The 20,009-nt window shown below is 37.9% G+C and overlaps 1 protein-coding gene across 4 annotated transcripts in view; it reads left to right on the top strand.

Annotated features, from left to right (window-relative positions):
• The window catches only part of STPG1 (sperm tail PG-rich repeat containing 1), a 57,509-nt gene that overhangs the window by 4,297 nt on the left and 33,203 nt on the right, over positions 1 to 20,009 (top strand). For 2 of the 4 annotated variants that reach the window (XM_050792263.1, XM_050792254.1), the window contains 2 exons: positions 8,971 to 9,108; positions 19,307 to 19,425. In XM_050792263.1, the coding sequence (XP_050648220.1) occupies positions 9,039 to 9,108; positions 19,307 to 19,425 (189 nt within the window). In that variant the 5' untranslated portion in view covers positions 8,971 to 9,038. Of the gene's footprint in view, positions 1 to 8,970; positions 9,109 to 18,534; positions 18,605 to 18,920; positions 19,087 to 19,306; positions 19,426 to 20,009 lie in introns of those variants that run through there. The other 2 variants (XM_050792282.1, XM_050792273.1) reach the window with 2 other exon arrangements.

Below are 20,009 nucleotides of genomic sequence, written 5' to 3'. Positions count from 1 at the left end.
GGAGTCAGACGATACGAGATTTCATCACATGCCTCAGAATGGTGCATAATTTAAAGCTGATGAATTATTTATTTCTGGAATTTTCCATTTAGTATTTTCAAACCACAATTGACCATGGGTAACTGAAACTGGAAAATGAAGCTACAGACAAGGTGGACTACTGTATAACAGGAAGCTTACTATTTTTCTAATCACTCATAATTCAGGAACACTAATGTATTTTTTAATTACAGCTTTATTAAAGCTAGGGCAGTAGATGGTTCTTACTAAAATGGCATAACATTGAGGGGTGGTAAATGAATAGTGGCTGCTTTGGTTATTTTTTGAGACAGGGTCTCACTTTGACACCCAGGCTGAAGAGCAGTGGCATGAACATAGCTCACTGCAGCCTTGACCTCTTGGGTTCAAGTGATCCTCCTGCCCTGGCCCCTAAGGTAGCTGGGACTACAGGCGTATGCCACCATACCTGGTTAATTTTTATATTTTTTGTAGAGACGGAGTTTCACCATGTTGCCCAGGCTGGTCATGAGCTCAAGCTATCCCCCAACTTCAGCCTCCCAAAGTGCTGGGATTACAGGAGTGACCCACCGCACCCAGCCCTAGCGGCTGCTGTTATAGACACTAAAAGACCCTGTTAAGCTGGATTGGTGATTGTACTTTGATCATTATTGACTCGTTTCTGTTGTTTTGAATCTCTTAATTTCTTGAAGAATGTTGTCAATAATTCTATTAAATATCAAATTTTTGGTATAGATTGTCCACCAAAAAAAGTTGAGAATTGCTGCTGTGAGGATTACAGACTAAAGTAAGGAAAAATACTGTGGGGAAAGGGACTAGTAGAGCATCAAATCATTTATTCAATCCTTTACTCATTAGTATATATAAATGGTATAAGTTTCTTAGGGGAAAAAATAGGCAAAATGAAACCCAAGTCTGCTAATGAAAAATAATTGCTATGGAAATTACATTGTGCCCTTGCTATTAACAACTAAAAAGTAGTTAACTATGTTAAACAACTCACAATGGACAACAGGCACAGTATAATAATCCCTGAAGGAAGAAAAACAAGGTGAGTCCTACAATTGCCCCCATTTAGTACCGGGGTCAGTTTTTAGGTCATATTGTAGGAAATCCAAATGAATTCCAAATGAGTTGAGAAGATAAAAATAAGAACTCAGAGAGGCCAAAGAGGCTAGAATTTATAGGGAGAACCCTAAAGGAAGGAGCTGCACCAAAAATGTTCAGAAACCTGAAAGAGAGGTCTCTTTACGTTTTTGGCTGAGCAGTAATCTGCACATGCATGAGAATGTGCTAAGATGGTCATTAGCACATTAACATAAGATTCTCATGCACATGCATGAGAATAAACTAAGACTGGGGAAATACCCACCAAAAGACCATAGGCTGAACAATTTCTGGGGCTTAAACAGATCTGGGAATGTTTCATGTTACCATAAACCAGAATGGAGAGACATGGTATTAGATAGGAATTGGGTAGAGTTCACAGAAAGGTCATGCCTTAGTAGTGGGGATAAATTATTCCCAGAGTAAAAGCTGCTCTGGACTTGCCGTAACACAGTTTGAAAGCTTGAAAGGGTCAGATGGATCTACAAGTTACTGAAAAGTGTTCCACATCCTTTACAGGAATATGTCAAAACCCAGCACTCAGCAATGTAAAATTCAAAATGTCTAATATCTAATACAAAATTACCAGACATGAAAAGATACAGGAAATTATGACCCATATCTGAGAGGAAAATCAACCATAGGAACAGACTTAAAAATGACAGATTATATAATTAGTATAAAGAAATGTTAAAGCAGCTATTATGAATCTTACAAATATGCCCAAGGATGTAAAGAAAACTGAACACGATGAGGCTAGAAATGGAAGACATGGAAAAAGAGCCCAAATGTAACATCTAGAAAGAAAAAATACAATATTTGAAATAAGAATATAATAGATGGGATTTGCAGCTGAGTAGAGACTTCAGAAGATCAGTGAACTTGGCTGCGCATGGTGGCTCATGCTTGTAATCCCAGCACTTTGGGAGGCTGAGGCAGGTAGATCACAAGCTCAGGAGTTCAAGACCAACCTGGCCAAGATGGTGAAACCCTGTCTCTACTAAAAATACAAAAATTAGCCAGGCATGGTGGCAGGCACCTGTACCCAGATACTCGGGAGGCTGACACAGAGAATTGCTTGAAGCTGGGAGGCAGAGGTTGCAGTGAGCCAAGACTGCACCACTGCAATCCAGCCTGGGTGACAGAGCGAGACTCCATAAAAAAAAAAAAAAATCAGTGAACTTGAAGACATGACAATATAGACTACCCAAATGAAGGGCAGAGAGAAAAGAGACTTAAAAATAATAAACGGAATATCAATAACCTTTGGGAAAATATATCTAATATAACTGTAGCCCCAGGAAAGAAGGGAGCAGAGGTAGAAAAAATTTTGAAAAAATAATGGCTGAATATTTTCCAAATTTGATGAAAACTATAGCCTGCAGATTAAAGAAGTTCATTAAAACCAAACCCAAACATTAAAGACACAAAGAAAATTATGCCAAGGTACCATGAAAATAAAACTGCTGAGAGGCACATAGAGTTGTCAAAGTAATAGAAATAGAAAATACAATGGTGGTTGCCAGGGGTTGCAGAGAAAAAGGAATGGTGAAATACTGAGGAAACACCATATTGTAGGAAATACTGGGGAAGTACCATATTAGTTAATGGGTATAGCATTTGAGTTTTTCAAAATGAAAAGATTTACAGAGACGGATAGTGGTGATGGTTGCACAACATTATGAATTTGAATTCCACTCAGCTGTACACTTAGAAATGGTTGAGATGGCAAATTTTTATGTTACGTGTATTTTACCATAATAAAAAATTGGGAAAAATCAAATAGCTGAATGAAAGTAATACACAGAAAAGCTTAAAATTTGATGGATAAAAAAAGAATTATTACTTACAGAGGAATCAAAATAAGAATTACAGTGGCCGAGGCAGGCGGATCACGAGGTCAGGAGATCGAGACCATCCTGGCTAACACGGTGAAACCCCGTCTCTACTAAAAATACAAAAAATTAGCCGGGCATGGTGGCGGGCGCCTGTAGTCCCAGCTACTCAGGAGGCTGAGGCAGGAGAATGGCATGAACCTGGGAGGCGGAGCTTGCAGTGAGCCGAGATTGTGCCACTGCACTCCAGCCTGGGTGACGGAGTGAGACTCCGCCTTAAAAAAAAAAAAAAAGAATTACAGTGGACTTCTCATCAGAAACTATGCATGTCAGAAGACAATGGAATAATATAAAAGTGTTTGGGAGAGGTAGGAAGACAAAAGAAAAAAACTATGAACCCATAATTCTATACCCAGTAAGAATAACTTTCAAAAATAAAAGAAAAATAAAGACCATTTCAGACAGACACAAACCTCGAGAATGCAGTATCAGAAGACCTGCACTACATGAAAAGTTAAAAGAATTTCTGTAGATAGAAGGACTATGACACTAGAAAGAATCTTGAATTTACACAAAGAATTGAAAAGCACTGGAAATGATAAAGTTAAAATACATTTTTTTCTTATTTTAATTTCTTTAAGAGATAATTGAGTGTTTAAAAACAATATGAAATTAATAATATATGTAGAAGTAAAATGTATACAAAAGTAACAGAAAAGATGGAAGGTAGGAAATGGAAGTGTATTGTAAAGTTCTTACATTATATGTGAAGTAGCATACTATTATTTGACTGTGATAAATTAAAGATGTATACTGTAAACCTTAAATCGATCACTATACATAATTATAGCTAATAAGTCAGAAATGAAGATAAAATGGGATCATAAGAAATATGCACTTATTCTCAAAGGATCCAAGAAGAAAGAAACAAAGGCCCATATAACAAGTAGGAAATTGATAGGTTTAAGCCCAACCTTATCAAGTGCTACATTAAATGTAAAAGTTCTAAACACTCCAATCAAAAGGCAGAGTTTGATTAGATTAAAAACCAGGACCTAATATATGTTGTCTTTAAAAAAACATCTTTAAATATAAAGACACATTCCTTCCAGCAGAAGTGTGAAGAAAACTCAATAATTAAATATAAAGATACAAGCAGGTTAAAAGTAAAAGGACAGAAAAAATAGAGTGTGCTAATAGTAATCAAAAGAAAGCTGGAATGGCCATGTTAATATCAGAAAAATAGACTTTAGAACAAGGAATATTACCAGGGATAAAGCAGGGTATTTCGTAATGATAAAGGGGTCACTTCACCAAAAACATAAAAATTATAAATGTTCATGCACCTGGTAATAATGCTTCAAAATACACAACAACAATCGACAAAGCTTAAAAGAGAAATAAACAAATTCACAATAATATGATATGGGAATTTCAACCCTTCTCTCTTAGTATTGATAGAATGAATACATTGGAAATCAGTAAGGATGTAAAAGACTTGAACAAACTATCAGCCAGTTCCACCTAACTGACATTTATAAAAACCCCCATTCAACAACAAAAGGAAAATTCAAATCAACAACAAAAAGATAACTAGAGAATCCCCCTGACTACTTGGAAATTAAACATCAGACTTCCAAATAAGCCATGTATAAAAAAGAAATTACAATGAAAAAAAAAAAGATATTTTAAACTGAAAGAAAAATGAAAACACAACATGTTAAAATATATGAGATGCTACTAAAACGGTGCTTACAGGAACATTTAAGATATTAAATACATGTATTAAGAAAGAAGAAGGCACTGGGTGCGGTGGCTCATGCCACCTGTAATCCCAGCAATTTGGGAGGCCATGGTGGGCAGATCACTTGAGGTCAGGTGTTCGAGACCAGCCTGGCCAACAGGGTGAACCCCCATCTCTACTAAAAATACAAAAGATTAGCTGGATGTGGTGGCGAGCGCCTGTAATCCCAGCTACTGGGGAGGCTAAGGCAGGAGAATCACTTGAACCTGGGAGTTGGAGGTTGCAGTGAGCCCAGATTGTGCCACTGTACCCCAGCCTGGGCAACAAGAGTAAAACTCCATCTCAAAAATAATAATAATAATAATAGTAATAATAAAGAAGGATCTAAATTCAATTATTGAAGCTTCCACCTAAAAAGCTAGAAAGAGAAGAACAAATGAAACCCAGTGTAAGCAGGAAGAGAGAAAAGATAATCATAGAGGTCAATGAAATAGAAAATTTAGAAAAACAGTAGAGAAATATCAATAAAACCACATGCTGTTTTCTTTTTAAAAAATCAATACATTGGTAAACTTCTAGCCAGACTTGCCAAAAATATGTAAAACACAAATTACCAGTATCAGGAATGAAGTAGGGACATTACTACAGAATCTGCAGATATTGAAAGGATGATAAATAACTTTATGCCAGTAAGTTTCATGACAGATGAATGGAAAAATTTTCTTGAAATATACAAATTACCAAAGCTCAGTTAAGAAGAAATAGATAATCTAAAGAGCCTGTATCTATTAAGTTAATGAACTTTATCGTTAAAAATCTTCCCACAAAGAAAACTCCAGGCCCAGATGGCTTCACTTGTAAATTTAAGGAAGAACTAACACCAATTTTATACAAACTCTGCCAGAAATTAAAAGAGAAAAAAAACACCTTCCAACTCATTTCATGAAGCAAGCATTACCCTGATGCCCAAATCAAAGACATTTTTAAAATGAAAAAGAAAGCTACAGATTAATAGCCCTCGTGAACACAGGTGCAAAAATCCTTAACAGAATTTTAGTAAATTGAATCCTTCAGTATATAAAATATATGATAATATCTTATGACCAGGTAGCATTTATTCCAGGAACACTAGGTTGTTTTAACATTTGAAAATCAATCAATGTAATTCAATTAATATATTCACAAAGAACGATTATATGATCACTCCATAGATGCAGAAAAAGTATTTGATAAAATTGATCACCTATTCCTGTTAAAAACTCTTAGGAAACTAAGATTAGAAGTGATAACAAGGTTTTATTAAAAAAAACTACAACTAACAAACTAACATTGTACTTAATGCCGAAAGACTGAATGCTTTCCCACTCAAGCTAGTAACAAGACAAAGATATCCACTATTGTCACTTCTGTTCAACATTGTACTGGATGCCCTAGTCATTGCAATATTACAATAAAAAGAAATAATAGGCATACAAATTAGAAAGGAAGAAATAAAACATTTTTTCATATATGACATGATTATATATGTAGAAATTCCTAATTGACAAAAAAGCTACTAGAACTAAAAAAAAAGTTTAGCAAGTTTGCAGGATACAGTATCAATATATATAAATTACTTAAATTTCTGTACACCAGCAATAAACAATTAGAAATTAAAAAAATTTTAAGGCCATTTTTATGACATAAAAATATGAAGTACTTAGGAATCAGTTTAAGAAAATATGTGCAGTATTTGTACACTGATAACTGTAAAATATTGCTGAGAAATTAAATAATATCTAAATAAATGGAGAGTATACCATATTAATGGAATATAACACTCAACAAAGTTAAGATGTAAATTCTCCCTAAATTGTTCTATAGATTCAATGCAATCTCAATCAAAATCCAGGGAGGTTTTTTTGTTGTTGTTGTTTGTTTGTTTTGTTTTTTTGGTTTTTTAAAGCAGAAATTGACCTGTAAGTTATATGGTAAAAGAGCTAGCACAAGAGCTAATATAGTCAAAATAATTTTGAAAAATAAGACAAAGTTGGAACTACCTGATTTTAAAACTTATTCTAAAGCAAGATCGTGTGCTGTTGGTATAAGGATATACACAGAGTTCAAAAGAACAGAATAGAGGGCCGGGCGCGGTGGCTCAAGCCTGTAATCCCAGCACTTTGGGAGGCCGAGACGGGCGGATCACAAGGTCGGGAGATCGAGACCATCCTGGCTAACACAGTGAAACCCCGTCTCTACTAAAAAAAAAATGCAAAAAAACTAGCCGGGCGGGTTGGCGGGCATCTGTAGTCCCAGCTACTCGGGAGGCTGAGGCAGGAGAATGGCGTAAACCCGGGAGGCGGAGCTTGCAGTGAGCTGAGATCCGGCCACTGCACCCCAGCCTGGGCGACAGAGCAAGACTCCGTCTCAAAAAAAAAAAAAAAAAAAAGAACAGAATAGAGAATCTAGAAATGGCACTATATCTATCTAAATAAACACATACACACACAGTAGATTTTTGATGAATGTGCCAAGATAATTCGGTGAAAAAAGGATATTCTTTTTAGCAGATGGTGCTGGATTAATTGAATCTCCAAATGTAATAAAATGAACCTGACCCTTACCGTAATACCGTATACAAAATTTAATTCAAAATGGATCCTAGGCCTAAATGTAAAAGCTAAAACTATACAACTTCTAAAAGAAAATGTAGGAGAAAATATTTGTGACCTAGGCAAAGGTTGCTTAGATCTGACAAAAGAAATCTTAAAACCTTAAAAGAAAATTTTGACAAATTTGATCAAAATTTTAAAATTTGCATTCAAAAGATAATGTTAAGAAAATAAAAAGGCAGACATCAGCTGGGGAGCAAATATTTTCAAAACATATATGGTAAAAGGCTTGTATCCAGAATGTATTAACTTTTACAACTCAGTAATAACCCAATGAAATCCAATCGTTTTTGGTTTTTATGGGTTTTTTTTTTTTTTTTTTTTTTTTTGAGATAGGCTCTTGCTCTGCTGTCCAGTCTGGGGTGCAGTGGCGCTATCATGGCTCAGTGCAGCCTTGATTTCCTGGGCTTAAGCAATTCTCCCACCTCAGCCTCCAGAGTAGCTGGGACTACAGGCTGGCTAATTTTTTATTTTTTGTAGAGACGGGGTCTCACTATGTTGCTTACGCTAGTCTCGAACTCCTCGCTTCAAGCAATCCTCCTGCTTCAGCCTCCCAAAGTGTTGTGATTACAGGTATGAGCCACCATGCCTAGCCCCAATTTTTTTGTTTTAAAGGCAGAAGATTTGAATACACTTCACTAAAGAAGATAAATAAGCACATGAAAATGACACTGAGATACCACTGTAAAATCACTAGAATGTCTAAAATTAACAAGATTGAGCAAACACATGTTGGTGAAATGTAGAACAATTGGAACAAAGTACTGATCTATGCAACAATATGGAATAATTTCAAAAGCATTACACTAAGTGAAAAAAGACACAAAAGAATGTCTACTCTATGATTGTACTTGTGTGACTTTGTAGAAAGGCAACAATTGTGACAGCAGAGCCGTGGTTGCCAGAGCAGTGGTTGGGAAGGTACTGACTGCAAAGGGACACAGGGAGCTTCTCAGCATCATAGATAGATTAATATCTTAATAGTGGTGGTATTTAACTCAACTGTAAACATTTGCCAAAACTTGGAATTGTACAACTAACACTGATTAATTTTATTTGTATATACATTGTATCTCAGTAAAGCGAAATTTAAATAAAAATAAGCCAGGCATGGTGGCTCACACCCATAATCTTAGCACTTTGGGAGGCAGAGGCAGGCAGATCACCTGAGGTCAGGAGTTTGAGACCAGCCTGGCCAACATAGTGAAACCCCGTCTCTACTAAAAATACAAATTACAGGTGGTGGGTGCCTGTAATCCCAGCTACTCAGGAGGCTAAGGCAGGAGAATCACTTGAACCCGGAGGGGGAGCGGAGGCGGAGGTTGCAGTGAGCCAAGATCACGCCGTTACACTCCAGCCTGGGTGACAAGAGCGAAACTCCGAATCAAAAAATAAAAATAAAAGCCAAGCCTTCGGTAGTTCTGTCAGCAACATCAACAGTGACTTCTTATGCAGTTCCTACTGCAGTGTGCTTGGGGCTTTGGGTCACTGGACTTGGTAGATCTCAGCCGGCACCCATACCATTTCTGTCTACCCTGTAGATAGCACAGAACCCATTTGCAAGAATTAACCAATGTGAAATGATCTCTACAAATGCTGTGTTTTGCTGTTTCAGGTGCTTAGGAGAACATGCAGTAGAGCTTTTCATCAAACAAATGGAACACGTCATAGTATTTTGCTAATATGGACAACTCTGCACAGAAAAATGAACTCACTGGCAAACATCCCAGACATGCCATTGAAGTACAGAAAGGTACACGTGTCTTTGCAGGGAGGAGATAGCTCCTGACATATGCTTATTTTAGTACAGAAGAGCAAATTTGGGGGGAATAGTAAATCCTGGGTTATATCCACAGGGCCATCCTTATAGGCATATCAGATAGATGATTTTAGGCCCTACTGTTTCAAGTGTGATGATTAGAAGAAACTGTGAGAAGAAAGGATGAGAGAAGAAGGAGGAAGCCTCTTTAAAAATAAAAAACAAATAAACAAAACCCAGACTTGTTATTTCCATGTATCTGGTAAGAATCTCTATCCTCAAATTTAGATATGTAAGATCTTTTTTTATTTCCTGGAACCCAACTTGAGGTATGACTGCAAACCCCCATTCTGCTGGGTTGTTGGAAAGGATAACTCCAGCCATTATCAGCATAAATCCTATCTCCCTCATGGCTGTTTCAAGTTTGGAACTTTCCCAATAGTTAGTGTAATCCCGGGAGGCTGGGTTGGGGAGGGGAGGAATACTCAGGTCATTGGTCGACTATCCACATTGGTGAGATCCCCAGTGTCCCAGCTCACATGCTCCCTTTGGTTTTGCTAGTTTTCTGGCAAACTAGTGTTCTGGTTTGTTAGTGTATTCTGGGCCATACCTGTGGTTTAGGAATTATTGCTGAGACTGGAAACATCATTTTGAGTCCTCCTAGGCTCTAGCGCTTTTTCTTTCAAGGCTATTATCACCTCCCTGGTGGGCTTCCAGAGTCACTGCTGGTCTCAAATCCAGAGAAATCTCTCTCTCTTCCTCCCATCCTCTGATTTTGCACTCTCTTTTTCTTCAATATTTCTTTAAATTGAAGCATAAGTATACATTCAGGAAAAGCGCACAAATCCTAATTGTATAGCTTAATGAATATTCACAAAGAAGACACCACCTGTGGAATTACTTCTCTGACCAAGAGAGAATGCCAGCAGCATCTCAAAAGCCCTTGTCCCTTCTCAGATATGATCTCCCTTCCCCACAAAAGTAAACACTACGGTTATCCTGACTTCTCACATCATTAACAACTTTAGTTTGTTTTTGAACATTATGTAAATGTGAGTCATACAATATGAACTCTTTTCTCTCAGGCTTTTTTCACTTATGTTTCAGAGATTTAACTTCATGTTGTTTTATCTTATGTATCAGTAATTTGTTCATTTATTACTCTTGTTTGAATATACCACAATTTATTTATCTATTCTACTACTGAAGGACATTTAGGTTGTTTCCAGTTTGGGGCTATTATGAATAAAAACTTCTGTAACTATTCTTGTGCTTGTCTTGTGGGACACATATTTATGTATTTCATGGGTCTATACCCGAGGAGTGGAACCGCTGGGTCATAGGGTATGTTTAGGCTAAGCTTAGTTGATAATGCCAAACAGTTTTCCAAAGTAGGTGCGCCAATTTTACCTCCTTACAAGCAATATATGTGAATTCCACATGTTCCAAATCCTCACCAACATTTTAAGCTCATAATAGTTTTAATTTGCATTGCCTTAGATCAATGAGATTGAGCACTTCTTCATGTTGACTGGCCTTTTGGATATTCTCTTTGGAGAAGTGACTGTTCAACTTTTTTGCCCATTTTCTTCTGATGGGTTTTTCTTTCTTTTCTTTCTTTCTTTGTTTTTTTTTTTTTTTTGTATATTTATAGGAGTTCTTTAAACCATTCTGTCCTTATTTATAGGGGTTCTTTAACTATTCTAGAAACAAGTCATTTGTTAGCTATAGGTAAATGTCTTCCCCTATCCTGGGACTTTCCTTTCCACTCTCTTAACAATGTGCTAAGAAACGGAAACTCTTGATTTTAATATAGCCCAATTTATCAATCTCTTTATGTTTAGTGTATATGTCTATTCTATTAATACTTAAGAAATCTTTGCCCATCCCAAGATAGTTTCTTCTAGAAACTCTATTACTTTACCTTTTACATTTAGATCTACAATTCACTTGAAATTGTTTTTGTATGAGGAAGACACCCAAGTCTGTTGTTTTCCATGTTGACCCAGCACCACTTATTGAAAGGCTGCTCATTCTCTACTACTCTGTATTGCTGTTGCTATCTTTGTCATAAATCAAGTGTCCAGGCATATGCAGCTCTGCTTCTGGATTATTTATCCTGTTCAAATATCATACTGTCCTAGTTACTGTAACTTTATAATAACTCTTTAGTAGCATAAGCCCTTCAACTTTGTGCTTCTTTGTTTATGCTGGCTATTCTTGACCCCAGTGCATTTCCATATAAATTTATTTTACTTTTTACTTTTTAATTTTTATGGATATGTAATAGTTATACATATTTATGGTGCACATGTGATATTTTGATACAAGCATACAATGTGTAATGATCAAATCGGTAGCTATAAAAGTTTTACAATCAGCTTATTAATGTCTTAAAAAAATCTCTACTCTCATTCTAATTTGGATTACATTGATTCTAGAAATCAATTTAAGGATAATTTACATCTTTACAATAAATATTAACTTCTCTAATCCATGTATAGATCCTTTTAAGTTACCTTAAATTGTTCTCAATGTTTTAGAGTTTTCTTTGTAGAAGTCTTACATATCTTCGTTATATCTATTCTAGGCATTTGATTTTTATGCTGTTATAAATGGTAATTTTAAATTTTATTTTAAATTGTTTGTTGCTGGTATACAAAAATATTAATTGATTTTTGTATATTGACCTTGATTCTGGCGACCTCACTAAATCCAACTATTACCTCTTATAGGGTATCCATAGATTCTTTTGCAATTTCCCCATATTCAATCTTGTCATCTGTGAAAATGACAACTTTATTTCTTCCTTTCTCATCCATATATTTTATATTTTATGTATTTTTAATATATTTTATGTAGGCATTTGTGTTGGCTAGAGACCTTCAGTACAGTGCTGAATAGCAGGATGATAGCAGTTGTACTAGTTTCACTCCCTATCTCGAGGGAGAGCTTTTAATATTTCACAATTTGGTATCACGTTTGCTATAGGCTTTTGTTATAGACACCTTTTATCAGATTAACAAAGTTTGCTCCTATTCCTAGTTTGCTAGAGTTTTTCTTTTAATCATCAAAGAATATTAGATTTTATGAAAAGCTTTTTCTGTATCTACTAAACAGTTACTTCACCAAAAAAAAAAGATATACAGAGGGAAAATAGCATATGAAGGAATGCTCAGCATCATTAGTCATTAGGGAAATGCAAATTAAAACCACAATGAGATACCATTACATACCTAATTGGATGCCTGCGATTAAAAAGACTTCCCATTGCTGATGAGAATGTGAAGTCATGGAAATTTTCATACACTAATAGTGGGGATGTACGAAAGTACAATGACTATGAAAAATAGTTTGGCAGTTTTTTAAAAAGTTAAACATCCGATCTAGTCATTCCACTCCTAGGCATTTACCCCACAAAATGAAAGCTTATCTCCATTTAAAGACTTGTAGATAAAATGCTAATAGCAGTTTTATTTGTAATACCCCAAAACTGGCAACAACTCAAATTTACGTCACCAACGAATAAACATCATGTTTTTATACAACGGAATACTACTCAACAATAAAAAGCAATGGAGTATTGATATATCAGCAACAGAGATGAATCTCTTAGTAATTACGGTGAGTGAAAGAAGCCAGATAAAAAGGGTACCTGTTACAGGTATATGATTTTTTTTTTTTTTTTTTTTTTTTTATCTATTGAGATACTCATTTGGTTTTTCTTTTTTAGTTCGTTAATATGATGAATTATATTGATTTTCAAATGTTAAACTATTTTGGCATTACTGGGGTTGGTCATGATGTATTATCTTTTTATATATTGTGTGATTCGATTTGCTAAAATTTTTCTAAGAATTTATGTATTTACGTATATGAGGGCTCTTGATCCCTAGTGATCTTTTTCCCTCTTGTAATGACACCGTATAGTTTTGGTATCAGGTAGTGGTTGCCTCATTGAATGAGTTTGGAAATGTCTTTTCCTCTTCAGTTTTCTGGGACAGCTTGTATGGAATTGATAGGTGGAGTGTTCTATAAATGCCAATTAGGTCAGGTTAGGTAATAGTTTTGTTCAAGTTTCATATATTTTTTTTTTTTTTTTTTTTTTTGAGACGGAGTCTCGCTCTGCCGCCGGTGCTGGAGTGCAGTGGCCGGATCTCAGCTCACTGCAAGCTCCGCCTCCCGGGTTCCCGCCATTCTCCTGCCTCAGCCTCCAGAGTAGCTGGGACTACAGGCGCCGCCACCTCGCCCGGCTAGTTTTTTTGTATTTTTTTAATAGAGACGGGGTTTCACCGTGTTAGCCAGGATGGTCTCGATCTCCTGACCTCGTGATCCGCCCGTCTCGGCCTCCCAAAGTGCTGGGATTACAGGCTTGAGCCACCGCGCCCGGCCTCATGTATCTTTACTGATCTGTCTACTTGTTTAAATTATTGAGGGAGATGTTTTGAAATCTCTGACTCTAATTTTGAAATTTTCTATTTTTCTTGCAGTTTTATCAGTTTCTGCTTCTTATATTTTCTATCTCTTTTTATTGGGTACATCAGCATTTAGGACTGTTAGGTTCTCTTGAGGAGCTGACCCCTCATAATGATCCCATTATGAAATGACTCTCTTTAATGCAGGTAATATTTTTTGCTCTGAAATCTACTTTATCTGATAATATCTATTTTTGCTTAGTGTTAGCATAATAAATCTTTTTCCATTATTTTACTTTTAACTTATTTCTGGGTTGATATTTAAAGTATGTTTCTCGGAGGTAACATATAGTTGGGTCTTTCTTATGCAGTCTGAGAATCTCTGTTTTTTAATTGGGATATTTAGAGTATTTACGTTTAATGTGATTATTGGTATATAAGTTTGTCTGTCATCTTGTGACGTGCTTTCTATTTGTCCCCTCTGTTCTTTATTTACCTTTTCTCTGTCTCTTGTGTTATTTTTAATGCTTCAATTTTATCTCATTTGTTAGCCTATTAGGAATAACTCTTTGTAGTATTTTCCTGGTGGTTACCTTAAAGCAATGGTTGGCAAACTTTGCCCCTTGGACCAAATCTGACCCCCTGCCTATTTCTATTAATAAAGTTTTATTGGAACACGGCCACCCCAGTTTGTTTATGTATTGTCTGTGGCTGCTTTTACTCCATAATGGCAGCACTGAATAGTTGCCACAGAGAATAAATAGACTGCAAAGACTAAAATATTTACTATCTGGCCGGGCATGGTGGCTCACACTTGCAATCCCAGAACTTTGGGAGGCTGAGGCAGGAGGATTGCTTAAGTCCAGGAGGTCAAGGCTGCAGTGAGCTATGACTGGACCACTGCACTACAGCCTGGGCAACAGAATAAGATCCTGTCTCAAAATATAGATTAATTAGATAGATAGATAGATAGATAGATAGATAGATAGATAGATAGATAGATAGATATAGATGGATAGACAGATATGTACTCTCTGGCCCTTAGAAAAAGTTTGTTGATCCCTACATACTTTAGAGTTTATAGTATATATCTTTTTGTTGTTGTTCTTTTTTTTTTGAGGTGGAGTTTCGCTCTGTTGCCCAGGCTGGAGTGCAGTGGCACAATCTCAGCTTACTGCAAGCTCCACCTCCTGGGTTCACGCCATTCTCCTGCCTCAGCCTCCTGAGTAGCTGGGACGACAGGCTCCCGCCACGATGCCCGGCTAATGTTTTTGTATTTTTAGTAAAGACGGGTTTCACTGTGTTAGCCAGGATGGTCTCGATCTCCTGATCTCGTGATCCGCCTGCCTCAGCCTTCCAAAGTGCTGGGATTACAGGCATGAGCCACTGCGCCTGACCTTTTTTTTTTTTTTTTTTTTTTTTTTTTTTTTTTTTTTTTTGAGATCGAGTCTTGCTCTGTCGCTCAGGCTGGGGCGCAGTGGCGCAATCTTGGCTCACCTAGGCCTCCCAGGTTCAAGCGATTCTCCTGACTCAGCCTCCTGAGTAGCTGGGATTACAGGCACCTGCCACCATGCCTGGCTAGTTTGGTGAGGAGGACTCCCAAAGTGCTGGATTACAGGCTACCACGCCCAGCCTATAATCATTACTTTTTAAATGTTTAAAATGTTATATTTAAATTATTCAATTTATACTCATAGTTTTATGTTTTCTATTTACCCACATATTTACTATTTCCAGAGCTCTTCATTCCTTTATGTGATTCAGATTTCCAAGTGGTATCGTTTTCTTTGACCTGAAGGGCTTCCCTTAACATTTCTTGTAGCTCCCGTTTGCTGATGATTAATTCTTTCAATATTTATATATTTTTTAAAGTTTTTATTCTGCTTTTGCTTTTGAAGATGTTTTTACTGGGTACAGGATTCTAGGGTGACAGGTTTTATTTTTATTTTTTTTCCTTTTAGTGCCTTAAGGGTGTTGTTTTCAACACCAATCTGCTGTCATTCTCATATTTGTTTCTTCACATGTGACATGTCTTTTTTCTCTGCCCAGTTTTAACATTTTCTTCTTGTCACTTTTTAAGCAATTTGATTATGGTTGGCCTACGGTGTCGTTTTCTTCATGTTTCTTGTATTTGACGTTAAGTGACTTTCTTGAATCTGTGAGTCAATAGTTTTTTTTTATCAAATTTGGAAAAATTTCAACCATTTTTTCTTGAACTATTTTTTTCTGTTTCTTCTCTCCTCATATTTCTTTTTTTGAGAGCCTGATTACATATATATTAGTCTCCTCAAAGTTTCCATACAGCTCACTAATCCTTTTTCTTGTCCTTTTTCTGTGTTTTATTTTGTATAGTTTTATTTCTATATCTTCAAGTTTACTAATCTTTTTCTCTTCTAATTTGCTATTCATCTCATCTAGTGTATTTTTAATCTCAGACATCTTAGTTTTCACATCTGAAAGTTTGATTTGGATCTTTTCATTATATCTTCCATGTCTACTTAATATGTTCAGTCTTTTCTCTGGCTTCTTGAACATATGAAATACAGTTAGTATAGCAGTTACAGTGTTCTTCTCCACTAATTCTATCATCTGTATCATTTCCGAGTTGGTTTTGATTGTTTATTTTCTCCCCACTTTGAAGTATAGTTTGTCCTTCTTCCTCCTATTAATTTTTTTATCAATGCCAGGTATTTTGAATTTTACCTCTTAGGTGCTGTCTATTTTTGTAGTCCCATAAACATTCTTGTGCTTTGTTCTGAGATGCAGTTAAATTGTTTGGAAACAGTTTGATCTTTTCAGGTCTTGCTTTAAAGCTTTGTTAGCTGGAACCAGAGCAGTATTTAGTCTAGGGGTAATTTGGCCCTATTTCTGAGGCGAAATCCTCCTGCATACTCTGTGTTCCATGAATTAGGAGGTTTTCCTGCTGTGACTCATGAAAACGGGAGCTATTCCTGGCCCTGTGGAAGCCTCCGGGATTGCTCGCTTGAATTCTGCCAGGTGGTTCCTTCTCCAGCCCTGGGTAGTTTTCTCATGTGCATGTGTCGGTCAATACCCAGGAACTTACTCAGGGGACCCTGTTGCAGAGCTCCATAGCTGTCCATCTGGGTAGCTCTCTCGTCTCCGGTACTCTGCTCTGTGAACTTAGCTGTCTTGGCCTTTCTGGACTCCCAGATCCATTTCCTCACCTCAGGAAGTCCACGGGGCCCCATCTGGATCCCTTCTTCCTGTGCTGTGGTCTGGAGATTTCCTCCTGGCAGAAAGCTGGGGGCCACCTTATTGCCAACCTCATTTATTTTGCTTCTCTCAGGGATCCCTGTCCTTTGTTGCCTGATGTCCAGTGTCTTGATTGCTTTGTATATCTTGCCCATTTTTAACTTTTTTTTCCCCAGCTGGGAGGGCAAATCTAGTCCCGTTTCGGTTAGAAATAGGAATTTAGTCATCCAGAGTGTTTTTCAAAAATTCTACTTTTTTAATTGTTTCATCAAGAGGGCTGCTCTGACAAATGCCATTCTGTTATAGCCAGAAGCCTTGGATCTCCTTTCCCGTCAGGCAGAAACCTCTCCTTTCCCCAGGAGAACGTCCTTCCAGTAACCTTTTTAAAGCAACTCTCTTTCTTTACTGCCTCCTCTGCACACTCTCTCAGCTGTTCTATAGGCTTCAGTTTTTAGAAACAAAAGCCAGTAAGTCTTGCAGCTGCTTCTGCCTTTGGATTTGCTGTATAGCTCTCTTAAAGCAAACAAACCCAAAACACAGCCATTCATCTGCTTAAATGGGGAGGGGAGGAGAAGAATACATTTACTGTATATTGATATCCCCAAATATTTTCTACTTAAACATGTATTCAGCTCCTTTTACTTGCTTTGTCCTCCACCCAGGCAGATTAGGCTCAAGTGTCCCTCTCCCCATTGTATCAGTCATCTGTTTATTGAGCACTTGCTAGAGGCCAGCTCAGGAAGAGGAAGCACAGTTCAGAGCTCAAGAGCCTGGGCTCATTAGGCAAATCATGTTCACACCCCACCTGTTCCCCTTAAGTGCTGGGTGATTTGGATGAATAACTGAATCCCTCTAAGCCTCAGTTTCCTCATCTGTGAAGCTGGTTCATGATTGTACCCCTCGAGGGGTCCCTATTGTCTTCAGGCTTCCCACTCTGAAAAGGAGTATTGGTTTTTTTAAAAAAGTCAGAGATGAAGAAATGAGCCTTACTGATAGTCTCCATACACACCACCCTCTGCTATGGCTAACGCATACTTTCTTCTTTCCTTCCCTTGACTGTTTTTCCCCATTTCTGCACGTATTTTCTCTCTGAGGGTTAGGATTCTGGTGTTAAAATAATTTGGCTTACTGTTGTGAACAGCCTACAGAGTCAGGATGCACCCTCCCACCCAAAATTTGGTTTGGATGTCAAGACTTATGGTGCCACACACATGCTCATCAAGAGTGTAGGAAAAGGCTTATCACCCACATAGTGAGGCCTTCTGAGGACAGCAGCACAGCCTTCCTAACCCGATCCAATGATGGCTTGAGAGAGCAGGGAAAGGAGCCTAACTTGGGGGTTTTCTTCTTCTTCTTTTTTTTTTTAGACGGAGTCTCGCTCTGTCGCCCAGGCTGGAGTGCAGTGGCCGGATCTCAGCTCACTGCAAGCTCCGCCTCCCGGGTTTACGCCATTCTCCTGCCTCAGCCTCCCGAGTAGCTGGGACTACAGGCGCCCGCCACTTCGCCCGGCTAGCTTTTTGTATTTTTTAGTAGAGACGGGGTTTCACCGTGTTAGCCAGGATGGTCTCGATCTCCTGATCTCGTGATCCGCCCGTCTCGGCCTCCCAAAGTGCTGGGATTACAGGCTTGAGCTACCGCGCCCGGCCGACTTGGGGGTTTTCTTGTGTTTGGAAAGCGGGGCTGGACTGAGGGCAGGGGTTTGCATGGTCTGAACTTCCAGCTGCTGCCACAGGAGGGAGCACTGGGCTTTCTCATCCACTTGCCCAGTGTTGGGGCAGAAGGGAATGAGGGAGTGGTGAAGCTGAAGAGCTATCAGCCATCAAACATCAGAAAACTGGAGTCAGAGTCCGTTACACTTCCAGGTTAGAGTCTATAATCAACCTGCTATGCAGACAGATGCCGCCAAGTTCTAGCAGTTGTGGAAGTCTCAGCAGGAGGGGAGTTTATACATCAGACATGCATTTACACATCACAACCTAGACAAATGAACTTTTAACTTCAGTTTCTATAGATAAGCCCTTTCTGCCTTTTAACCCCATGTCTGCTCAAAGCAGAAACGAAAACTTATGCCTGTCTTGCACAGTGCCCTGGAAAGTAAGAGCCAGCCCCACGCTGGGATTTCCCTAACCTCTTTCGATTTTAACGGCCTAATGCTGGTGTCTGAATCTAGGCCAAGGAGCAGTGAGGACGTTTCCTCTGTCCTCTGACCACGCCTTGTCCAGGCTGCTCCCAGAATAGTTTTGCTGTTTCCTTCCTGCCTGGCAAGAATGTCTTTACTATCATCTCCTTGCTTTTCCCCGGGACAGCCTGCTTTAAGGACTTTATGTGACCACATCTCACTAGTGTAAGAGCTGGAGGGGGGGAAGTCTGATAAATTGCCGAGAGGGAAAGAAAGTGGGGAATTTTTTTTTTGTTAATCCTGTTTCATGTCTATTTCCTGTCAAAAGGCAAGTTTCTCTTCTCTACCATTTAAAATAAAACTTTAATATACACCTTTGTGTTTTCCACATTTGTCAATCATTGTTTTGTATTCATTTTGATTTTATTTCATTTTTGTTGTTTAGGTTTTACTGCTGCATATCCAACACAATCCTCCATTCCTTTTAAATATCAAGCTTCAGTAATCCCAGAATCAGAAAAAAAAGGATTCAATAGTCAAGCCAAGAGATTTTCTCAAAAGAAGGTAATGACGTTGTCTTAGGGGTTCTTTCGTTTTAGTCTGGATTTTAGCCTTGCGGGACAGGCAGGTTCTGTCTGGCTGCTGTGTCTTTCTGTGGACAGTGGAGGGCAGTGTGCTCCCAGGAGCCGCGGCACCAGCTCCACTGAGGGGCACCGACTGGACTAAGTGTAAGAATGAGCTTGAAAAATGGGACATCCAGGGAAAAAACAACTATGTCTGGATTTATGGCGCCAAAAATATTGAACTGGACCAAAACTATTTAAAGGAAAAAATATATTTTAAAAATAATTATAAAACTGAAAAATTGCAAAAATTCCCAAGTGTTATCAATTAAGTAAAACATTAAAACAAAAATCTTCCTCATCCTTGTGAGAGGAAATCACATGACTTCAAATAACACAAGAGGAAAAGAAGAGTCAAATACATCTAGAATTACCTTTGGAGGGCTGGGCATGGTGGCTTATGCCTGTAATCCCAGCACTTTGGGAAGCTGAGGTAGGAGAATTAATTGCTTGAGCCAGGAGTTTTAGACCAGCCCAGGCAACAAAGCAAAACCCAATCTCCACAAGAAAAAAAGAAGTACAAAA

Source organism: Macaca thibetana, chromosome 1, assembly GCF_024542745.1.
Source record: "Macaca thibetana thibetana isolate TM-01 chromosome 1, ASM2454274v1, whole genome shotgun sequence".
Classification (NCBI taxonomy): Eukaryota; Metazoa; Chordata; class Mammalia; order Primates; family Cercopithecidae; genus Macaca; species Macaca thibetana.
This window is presented reverse-complemented; position numbering and strand designations above follow the sequence as displayed.